The sequence below is a fragment of the Histoplasma capsulatum genome, genomic scaffold, assembly GCF_000149585.1.
Source record: "Histoplasma capsulatum NAm1 scaffold_1 genomic scaffold, whole genome shotgun sequence".
NCBI classification, from domain to species: Eukaryota; Fungi; Ascomycota; class Eurotiomycetes; order Onygenales; family Ajellomycetaceae; genus Histoplasma; species Histoplasma mississippiense.
Window position 1 is genome coordinate 7,214,332 of NW_001813982.1, and position 9,186 is coordinate 7,223,517.

Sequence of the window (9,186 nt, forward strand, 5' to 3'; positions counted from 1 at the left end):
GCCATCATTGAGTTTGATCTCTGGTAAGACAACCATTTCAGAGAAGTAATGTTGGTTGGTCAGATTAGAAGATCGCAGAAGGGGGATGGAGCAACCACAAGGAGGGGAAAGCTGAGGCAGTATATGGATCCGGGCAATCCATATTGATGTTTTAAGTGGAACACCATTCTCGAGACTTCCTTCTATGAACCCCAAAAAAGCATATGCAGTGGCAAGTGGATACATACATCCAGTTTCCTAGACATGACTCGCCCAAGAATTCTGCAACGCAAAGCCAAGTAGGGTATGTCTTTATCAATGACTATGCCTGTAGCGAATGAATCCAATTAGTATAGCCAGTCGGAAACCGAATCCCTTTCAATCCAGTCTTCCACCATGTCGGGGAATGGGGGTACATACATATGAAACTTGTTGCAGCGAATTGGGCGGGATAGATGATGATATCTTAAAGGAGCCATCATTCTGGATCTATGGATGATCTGATCGCCTTGACACATGGTTAGCTCGATAAAACATGGGTTGACTGGAAATGCTTGTTGACGAAAGATAGAGTTGAAGATGAAACTGGACATCATGAAATAGGTTGGCTCGGCCTGGTATAAATAGTGACCTATTTTCCATCACAACCCAGTTATGTCATCGTTCCACCCAATGCTGCCAATGACTCTACTTCACTCATTCTCCACTCATCCTCCCCAGTGGCATCGACTTTTTTCGTTCCGTCAATCCATTTTTATTTCCCGTATTTCAAATTATTTAGATTGCTGTATGATAATTAATTGAGCATTCTTTCCCGCAAAAGTGCTCCCATCTCTTCCTCTCTCGCCATATGCTGTTTCGCAACATCCACCTATCGTTTAACACTCAGTTCCGCATTGCTCAGATGGCCGCTCATCTGTCCGGCTCGCATACAAGAAATGGAAGCAGCAATTCGGTTACGGCAGGAGTGTCTCTAGATGAACTCCCCAAATCCAATAATTTCACATCAAAACTGCCAGCAGATCCCGCTTTTGAAACCCCGGAATCCTCTCACAATGCGCCCCGCGAAGCACTTGGACCACGGCTGGTTAAAGGCGCTTTGTTTACCTATGTCCGCCCTGAGCCGACAGATCAACCAGAGCTGTTAAGTGTAAGTCCGCAGGCACTAAGGGACATCGGCCTCAAAGATGGCGAGGAGAGGACTGCGCAGTTCCGCGACCTTGTCTCGGGAAATAAAATATATTGGGATAGGGACAATGGAGGAGTATATCCGTGGGCGCAGTGTTATGGTGGTGAGAAAGTCTAGTTTTACGCCTGTCTTTCGTAAGCTTTTATCATAATTGTATTTTGTGCTAATACTTTTGTGGAGGCTGGCAATTGTATGTATAAGCACCACTTGACGCCCACCATTACGATGTATATTAACAGCAATTCTGCAGTGGTTCATGGGCTGGACAGCTAGGAGATGGGGTACGCCCAAGTTGCCATTTATATTCCTTTTCTATTTTTAAGCTACAATACTCATTCTCAACATATGTAGCGAGCCATCAGCCTCTTCGAATCAACGAATCCTGCTACGAAAATCCGATATGAGATTCAGATTAAAGGGGCTGGTAGAACTCCTTATTCTCAGTTTGCCGATGGAAAAGCCGTTCTTCGCTCAAGCGTCAGGGAGTATATAGTTTCAGAAGGTAGATGGCCTTTTTTTGTAACTATGAAAAATATCTCTATTTTTTGCTAACACTCTGATGCTAGCTTTGAATGCTCTGGGAATACCTACAACACGCGCCCTTTCGCTCGTGTTATTGCCCAATTCCAAAGTGCGGAGAGAACGGCTAGAGCATGGTGCCATTGTGACTCGTTTTGCTCAATCTTGGATCAGGATCGGAACTTTTGACCTTCCCGGATCCCGCGGTGATAGAGATCTCTCCAGGAAATTGGCGACCTATGTAGCAGAGGATGTTTTTCCTGGTTGGGAATCCCTTCCAGCCGCTCTATCTGCTGTATCGCCTGACGTAAAAGATGCACCGTCTGTCGATAATCCTTTGCGAGGTGTGCCTAAATACGAAATTCAGGGAGAGAAAGGCACGGAGGAGAACCGCTTTAGCCGCCTCTATCGAGAGATAGTTCGACGTAATGCAAAGACCGTTGCCGCATGGCAGGCGTACGGTTTCATGAACGGAGTGTTAAATACTGACAATACGTCCATTATGGGTCTTTCTCTCGACTACGGCCCATTTGCGTTCATGGATAACTTTGACCCGCAGTATACCCCGAACCACGATGACCATCTCCTTCGATATTCATATAAGAACCAGCCAAGTGTGATCTGGTGGAATTTAGTGCGACTTGGAGAGTCCTTGGGTGAATTGATGGGCGCTGGCGATAAGGTAGATGACGAGACCTTCGTTACAAAAGGCGTAACTGAGGAATTTGGCAAGGCCCTTGTGCAAAGAGCAGAGAAACTCATCGATAACGCTGGTGAAGAATACAAAGCTGTATTCCTGAATGAATACAAACGACTCATGTCGGCACGCTTGGCGTTAAAAACCCCCAAGGAATCTGATTTCCAGGAGCTGTTCTCAGAGCTACTTGATACCCTCGAGGCTCTTGAACTTGACTTCAATCATTTTTTCAGACATCTTTCCAACATCTACCTCGCCGACATTGACACTAATGAAAAGAGGAAAGCTATTGCAAGCATCTTCTTTCATAAAGAGGGCGTGGGTGGAATAGGCAATACTGAAGAATCTGCCAGAGATCGTATTGCCAAATGGCTTTCTTCATGGCGGAACCGTATCATTGAAGACTGGGGTATGGAACCGGATGAAGAGAGACAGAAAGCAATGAAGGCGGTTAATCCGAAAGTCAGTATTCCCCCCCCCCCCGGGGCTATTAAACCTGGATACATGGATATTACAACCTTTGTCTAGTTCTGGAAAATATGCAAGGTCTTAATATTATTCTATAGTTTCTGCCACGATCCTGGATCCTCGATGAGGTGATCCAACATGTCGAGAACAAGGGCGACCGAGGGATTCTCGACCGTGTCATGCACATGGCCCTGAATCCATTCCAGGAGGAGTGGAATTTGGACAAAGACGAGGAGGAGCGATTCTGCGGAGATGTCCCGCAGTTCAAGAGAATGACTATGTGCAGTTGCAGTTCATGAATAGGATAAACCTGCAGTTCATGAATATGCTGTACCAAACTAGTTACTTGTATAACATACGGAATATAGTTTGGTTTTTTTATAGTCAACAACATTCTATGCATGATGTTTGATATCCGCCTTTTCATGTAGCTTACAATATACAGGATTAGAGCATCTCTACACGATACCGATGTACAGGAAACTCAATTCTTGACCCTGTGCAATTCTGAACACCTGGGGAAATGTCTTCTTTGATGGCTCCATTTTGTCACTGACATATTCACCAGTGTCATACATGAAATATACAAGGGCGGGGGCTCCTCGCAACACGAATCTTCTCTATACCACTTTTATTAAGTTGACAAACAAGAAGCCAAAGCTAATATCTATCTACTTACCGTGCTCGGCTCCAAGGAAAAAGAAGAGAAGCTACAGACTTTAGCAACGATTTTACTCTGCCTAGTTTTCGGGAACGAAAGAGCGTTTCACGTTGAAACCGACGAAGATGAAATGCTCACTTACGCTGTTCAAGCGAGCCTGCGGCTACATAAAGAGCATCAGAAAAACCTGGAAGACGCGGTTGTGTCCTAACTGGAACATGAGGAAAAGGCTCTTCGCGAATCTGAGGCTGAGGCCGCCGAGGCCCAGCGCGCGAGGAAAGATGAAGAGGACCAGCTCCGGTCGATTCTTGAGAGAAGTGTTGCAGATGCGGAAGAGGCTAGGATCCAAAGGAGGATAGCAGAGGAAGAACGAGCGAGATTGGATCGACTCTTTGGGTCAGGAAACAAGTTGGGTATGGACCAAGCAAGTCGATTACTCTCTCATATGAGAGCAAATAGTAGTCGCATGCTACAAGATGATAGGCCCTTACACGTCGAACATGACTAGGATGAGCTTGTACAGGGCCCTCGTGAGCCAGACTCTGTTCTTCAACCTGCATATTCGCGACGTCTATCGGGCACCCCTAGCGGGCTGAGTGGGCTGGGGCCCCGAGTAGGTAGAGCTCTGATGGAGGCATGTATTCCCTGGTCCCCTCTCCTTTCCACAGTTCTAGTGTGGGAATATCCTGCTGCTAACAGGCTACTTAGAGAGCTCTCAACAAACCACAGCTCCAGCGGTTGCCATAACTCGACGCAACACTTCTCCACCAACACGGCAAATACTATCTTCTCGCAACACACAAACGCTAGAACCAATACAAAGATATGATCTCAACATGAGCGAGCGTCGACCTCTCGCCACTGCTGCCACTATCCTTAGTAGCACTGATGGCAGCGGCAGATCGCACAGCAGAGTCAAACAGAAACCCTCTCCCCTCCATAATGTCCTTACTCCCTCGAAGAAATCCTCTCCCGCAACCGACGTGACGCTTTCCCAACAGACTTCTGCACACCAGCCGTCGAAGAACGTAACAACGTCGAGCTCCAAGCTGCCATAAACGAATCCGCGGGTGGGCGGTACCGTGACGAAGAGGAGGAAGCCATCCGGCGCAACCGCGACATCCCAACGTACCCAGAGGCGGTGTTTATGAAGTTCTACCCGGCACCTCGGGGCCGGAGATATGTGTTTCAAGCGCCCAGTTCTGTGACATTTGATGGGGAAGAGGGGGGTTAAAGTCCAGTGGGAGATTGTTGGAGACATGGATCTGGGGGAGGCGGTTAGGGTTGCCAATAAGAATGTAGATAGTAAGGACTTGTGAAGGAATCTGGCGAGGAACGGGCGAGAGAATAGGAGGGGAAGGAAAGGTAGAGTAGCAAATCAAATAATGCCCTTCGGCTAGTTTTATATACCCAGGGTCCCTACCCAACCCCAAACCCGTTATATCTGTGCCCTACCTTTAGAAGATGCGTAGCTTGAGTGGGGAGTTGTATCGGGCCCGCCGTTCATAAAACAAAGCCTGATACAATATGAGGTCAATATTCATCATCCTGTGAACACATATCTGAGAATGATGGCCCAACCCACCTACTTCCCCTACGCACTCTATTAAATAAGTGTACATTTTATATAGATGGGCAATGAAACATATTCCTTCCCCTCACTCAAAAGATTCGAAAAAGCCGATGTGTGGTGTGGGTAATGTAAGAACCAAAAAGACGAGTGGGTTGCTGCTCGCTTCTACCATCTTAGCCCTAGCACAAAAAGAGAAGAAAAGGAGCCCCGAGTCATTTCTTATCCAGTGTAACCGGTCTATATTGATAAGGGGGAGTGATATGTTAAATTTTTTGTACTTTTTTCACAAAGTATATGAAGAGCCCTAAGACACAATTTTACACTTGACCCGGTGTGAAACGAGAAAGCCTCAGAAAGATAAGATCCGCGGCAATATAAAATAATACAATGCCCGGGCATGTTTGATAAACCATAGGACCAAAAATGTACGGCGTGAAGAAGACGAAGCGAAAAGCCAAGACCGGGGCATGAAAATGCTTCCTTTAACAAGAAAAGGAGAGAATAAGGGGTTCAGTTTTCTGAAATGAGAAACATCCCATAAAAAAGACAATAGCGCCATTTTTGATCCAATTTTGTTGCTTTGTTTTAGGTCTTGCGGGGAATCCATGTGTGCACTGTGTAGTGGTGTTTGCTTCGCTGTTTCTTCCTCTCAATTTCACTCTCAATTTCAGTTTCAGATCCCATTACAAAAGGAAAGAAATATATACGAACGAAAAAGAAAATATATATAAAGAAACGAAGATCAAAAGACCTTCCTCAGTGCCTTGAAAATGCTTTCCTCTCTTGTTTCCTTTCTCCCTTCCCTATCAATACTTGAATGCTTTGACAAACAAAATACATGCTCTAGCATGTATGGATGTGTGTGCGTAAGATGCCCTGCATGATGGGGATGTTCTGTTGGAGTTAAAAAAAGGGACTTGTTTTCTTTGCGTGACAGTAGCATAAAAAATGGAAGAAAATAGACATAATCTCGTGATTTAAAATATGAGGAAAAACAAGAATGCAAAAGAAAGAAACAGGACAAAAAAAGAAGAAATGGCTCATTTCTGAGTCATGACCAAGTTACCCTTCCAAACAATGGGCCATGGGGGACAAAAAAGAAAGCCCGTGCGCTTGGATGGATGGAAGTAAAAGAAGATGAAAGAAAAGGAAATCCAATTTCTCCTCGATTTCTCTTCCTCACGACCCCAATAAACGCCCTTCTCCCGCTTAGTTGGGGCAAGTTGCCTGGACATGGCCGGGTTGTTTGCATTTGTAACAAACTCGCTCACCCTTAGCTTCGGTGGGACAGTCTCGGGAGACGTGGCCAACTTCACCGCCTTGAAGGACAGAGAAAAAAAGGAAAACCCGGATTAGATATGAAATTTGTCTAGGGAGATGGAGAGGGGAAAGGAAGGGGAAAGGGAAATTAAAGGAGGGTAACAATAAAACATACAATTGTAGCACTTTTGACCCTGAGTGCAGTCGCGAGCCATATGCCCGTAACCACCACACGAGTAGCAAGTCTGCTGGCGACCACCGCCATAGCCACCGCTGTAACCACCACCAGTAGCACCACCGTAACCACCGGATCCGTAACCTCCACTTTGGGAGCAGTTACGGGCGATATGTCCGACTTGGCCACATTTGTAGCATTCCTGGCCGCCAGCAGCTCCTCCGCCACCGGAATAGCCACCGCTGTTACCATAGCTGTCTCCGGAGCCGGCAGATGTGCAGTCACGGGAGATATGTCCGGCCTGGCCGCATCGATAGCAAGTCTTTTCCTTGGGGGCAGCAGTACATTCACGGCCTAAAATTGGGAGAGTGAATTAGATGGATTGCGCAGAATTCACTGCTGGAGTAATGGAGTTTTAAGTAAATACTTACTGACGTGTCCCTGTCCTGCAAGCGGAAAACATAACCGCATTAGAATCTCCTCCCACCCATCGAGTATGAGTATAGGGACTTACCACCACAGTTGTAGCTAAAAGAAAATCGATTTAGACATGGAACAGCAGTAGCCGGTGAGGTGAGTGTGCTGAACGACTTACCAGGTAGGAGTTCCCTTCTTGGGGCAATCACGAGCCTAATGAGGGGAGAAAAAAACAAAAATCAATGCCATCCTCGAATCCACAGGGCGCAAAACATATTAACCTGATGAGCGGCATCGCCACCTATAGCGGAAACAATGTTAGCGGAATTTGCGTCCTGGAAAAAAAAAGTACTTGAGTTACGAATTGGAAACCGATTTCAAAGTGCAAAAAGGACTGGAAACATAAAAATTCTCGTGCATTGCGCCTGGGAAGACATCATATGTCGTCTCGATGTTATTTCGATACTGGTCAGGCTCCCAAAGAAGACAAGATGGGCAAGTTGAAAGAGGGATTAAAAGTTCCAGGCCAGTGAGTGTGGGACAGGGCGAAGGAATCAGTTCTGACCGTCAACCCACACAACCGATACAACCACACACAGAATTTCAAACACCACCCGAAAAAAAGTTGTATTCGCAATTGTAATAAGACGGACTTACAATTGAAGCATCCACGGCCACCTGACTGGTAATCCATCTTTGGTGAGTTGGAAAAGAGTTGAAAAGTGTTCTCGTTTATTTAAGGATCGAAGGGGGAAAGATAAATGGTGGTAGTCGAAAGGACTGGAAACTAATGGGATTATTGCAAATCGATCTGAGTTGATGAAGGTCGGGGGGGGGGTTCAGAGAGGAGGTTTTTCTTTATTAGTTGGTTATTATTTCCTTAAAGGGAATAAAGGGAAAAAAAGTTGTGTTTGTCAGTGACCAGGTCAGTGGAAGGCAAAAAAAAAAAAAAAAAAAACAAAAAAAAAAAAAAATTTCTGAAAAAAGTTCTTGAAAAAAAAAAAAAAAAAAAAAAAAAAAAAAGTTGCCCCCCCGCCCACAAACAAGACATTTTTCTCAACTTCTCAAAAATGCCGAATAGTGCGATGCGGGGAAAGCTTGGAAGCGGCGGCGGCTCGAAGCGAGGGGCGCAAAAAAAGAAAAAAACGCCGACTTCGAACAGCGCAGATGAAAAGGGGAGCAGGCCATACGTACTGTAATAATTGGGAGTTCAGAAGAGGAGGGATATGTTGGTGAGGTCAATGAGAACAAAGAGACAAAGGAGGAGGAAGAGGAGACAAAAAAGATGGGGATGAATGGGGGAATTGTGAAGTTCACGGACAAGTGATGAACGATGGTCTGCGGCTGGCAGTCGGTCACTGGACTGGGATTGTTAGTCATTATTTTACTTTGAAGAGACATCAGAGGAGAGATACCTTTATCTTCCCAGTCTTTCTGTCTTGCACTCTCTCTATCTCTGTTGGTATTCCTAAGAAATGATATAACAGGGCTCTCATTCAGAATTTTCCATTTTGATCGACCTGCTGTTTCGGCTTTTCCTTCTTGTCTTGGTGCAGATAGCTGCTAGTGTATTGAGTGCCATCTTTCTGCAGTAGAATGAAAAGGTGCTGTATTTGTACAGTACATGTACGTCAGATAGCTATTCGTCTCTTATCAATCCCGCCGCCACCCTCACCTCCGTATCCTACTGGCCTAATCATTTTCGTAGAGAAAAATAGAAGTGATAACTGATGCGATATGCGGGAAATAGGAATCCCAAGCAGCACAATTCGCAAAAGGCATTGCAGATCGGATCAAAGGGCAGCAGGAGTAGGAGGAAGGGGGAGAAGAAGAGAAGAGAAGAACAGAAGAAGAAACTGATGATGAAGAAGCATTTAAGGGGGAATCGGGTGCTGTTTCATCTCTCCCAAGGTCCTCCCTCCCAGCCTGCGCTCGGACTCCGAGGCCCCTGGCTCGATATTATCCAGTCAGAACATGCGGTATACGTATACATACTGCTACTGAGTGTGTCACATTCCCCTCCTCCAATCTGCATGAAGCCCATTTCATTAGTTACCTAGAACTTGTACATTTGGATTAGGTAAGACCGGACTGCACGAGCAACACCATGACAGACGTGACGGATGTAGTTATATCAACTATTCATATAAACTTTAACCGATTCAACTAATATCACGTAAAGTCGTAACAACCCAACAACTGTGTCCCCAGCCCCCTCTCTCGAAGCACCACAACCCGTTCGTCATCA

At 45.7% G+C, this 9,186-nt stretch overlaps 4 protein-coding genes across 4 annotated transcripts in view; 1 reads left to right on the plus strand and 3 right to left on the minus strand.

Moving 5' to 3' along the window:
• Positions 1–829: 829 nt before the first annotated feature.
• Positions 830–3,151, plus strand: HCAG_02054 (conserved hypothetical protein; the record flags this gene model as incomplete). Its single annotated transcript, XM_001544957.1, has 6 exons — positions 830–1,129; positions 1,286–1,302; positions 1,349–1,358; positions 1,520–1,670; positions 1,735–2,846; positions 2,951–3,151. 6 exons carry the CDS (start codon positions 830–832, stop codon positions 3,149–3,151), a joined length of 1,791 nt encoding a protein of 596 aa, XP_001545007.1.
• Positions 3,152–3,310: 159 nt separating this feature from the next.
• On the minus strand, positions 3,311–4,015 carry HCAG_02055 (predicted protein; the record flags this gene model as incomplete). Its single annotated transcript, XM_001544958.1, has 5 exons — positions 3,311–3,472; positions 3,532–3,540; positions 3,656–3,670; positions 3,701–3,851; positions 4,005–4,015. 5 exons carry the CDS (start codon positions 4,013–4,015, stop codon positions 3,311–3,313), a joined length of 348 nt encoding a protein of 115 aa, XP_001545008.1.
• A 2,280-nt stretch (positions 4,016–6,295) lies between these two features.
• On the minus strand, positions 6,296–7,632 carry HCAG_02056 (hypothetical protein; the record flags this gene model as incomplete). Its single annotated transcript, XM_001544959.1, has 5 exons — positions 6,296–6,405; positions 6,522–6,875; positions 7,117–7,151; positions 7,200–7,239; positions 7,596–7,632. The coding sequence occupies 5 exons, from the start codon at positions 7,630–7,632 to the stop codon at positions 6,296–6,298; spliced, it is 576 nt and encodes a 191-aa protein (XP_001545009.1).
• A 756-nt stretch (positions 7,633–8,388) lies between these two features.
• Positions 8,389–9,186, minus strand: part of HCAG_02057 (predicted protein) — a gene marked incomplete at both ends in the record, with an annotated part of 2,729 nt that continues 1,931 nt past the window's right edge. Inside the window, 4 exons of the mRNA XM_001544960.1 lie at positions 8,389–8,406; positions 8,459–8,545; positions 8,934–8,967; positions 9,055–9,076. Of these exons, the coding sequence (XP_001545010.1) occupies positions 8,389–8,406; positions 8,459–8,545; positions 8,934–8,967; positions 9,055–9,076 (161 nt within the window). The remainder of the gene's footprint in view (positions 8,407–8,458; positions 8,546–8,933; positions 8,968–9,054; positions 9,077–9,186) is intronic.